Source organism: Perkinsus marinus (genome assembly GCF_000006405.1).
Source record: "Perkinsus marinus ATCC 50983 genomic scaffold scf_1104296966390, whole genome shotgun sequence".
Classification (NCBI taxonomy): domain Eukaryota; phylum Perkinsozoa; order Perkinsida; family Perkinsidae; genus Perkinsus; species Perkinsus marinus.
In genome coordinates this window covers 1-916 of record NW_003203921.1, presented here as the reverse complement: position 1 = coordinate 916, position 916 = coordinate 1, and the positions used below count along the sequence as shown (strand labels likewise).

General features: G+C 51.0%; 1 protein-coding gene across 1 annotated transcript; it reads left to right on the top strand.

Annotated features, from left to right (window-relative positions):
• Nucleotides 1–278: 278 nt before the first annotated feature.
• Pmar_PMAR023148 (nicotinate phosphoribosyltransferase, putative) lies at nt 279–883 on the top strand (the record flags this gene model as incomplete). Its single annotated transcript, XM_002769124.1, has 3 exons — nt 279–487; nt 594–794; nt 839–883. Coding segments are annotated over 3 exons (455 nt in total), but the record flags the coding sequence as incomplete, so codon positions are not given.
• Nucleotides 884–916: the final 33 nt, after the last annotated feature.

The following is a 916-nucleotide window of genomic DNA, read 5'->3' as shown; positions in this document are numbered from 1 at the left end:
CAGCTTATGGAGACTGCTATCCTCAACCTCGTCAACTTCCCTTGTTTAGTACTACTACCGCCATGTTATCAGCCAGTGTTCTATTGTGTGTTGTAAGTCGCCACTCAAGCGGCACGGTTACGAATAGCCGCTGGGGACGATGCGCAGTTGCTCGAATTCGGCGCACGCCGAGCGCAGGGTCCGGACGGGGCACTGACCGCTAGTCGGTACACTTACGTTGGAGGCTTTGATGGTGATGCACCTCGGTCGTTTCTTGAGGAGAGATGTTGGTGTTATAGGCACTTCCAACGTGAAGGCTGGGCATGTGTTTGGTATTCCTATCGCTGGCACGCATGCTCATGCTTTTGTAAATAGCTTTCATTCATTAGATGATCTCGATGAGGAGACTAGGAAATCACCTGATCGTAGGAGAAGCAATCACAGTGGATGCTCATGGTCTTCTGCTTCAGCTCAGTCTGTCCCTGCCAAAGTGAACACGCATGAGTTTGTACAGGCATGCATCAGTGCTCGTGAGGAGTTGTGTGATGCTATTGGCTTTCAAGTTAGTCGACGAGGAGGCCACCTGGACATGGGGTCTAAGAATGGATCTTCAGGTTAACTGCTGTAACGATGGAGAACTGGCGGCCTTCATCCGCTACGCCCAGGCGTTCCCTACCACCTTCTTGGCACTTGTCGACACGTATGAGACTATTTTATCGGGAGTACCCAACTACCTCAGTGTTGCTCTTGGTCTATGGAGGGTTGCTGGAATACAGGCGGTGGGCATTCGCCTGGACAGTGGCGACCTTGCGTATGTGGTTCCCTTGGGGCAAGGAAAGAATCTTTGGTGTGACTGTAGGTATTTGAGCATGAGAGCTCGGGAAGTGTTTTCAACGACTGCTGAAGTTTTTGCTAATGAGGGATTCCAGTTCATTGC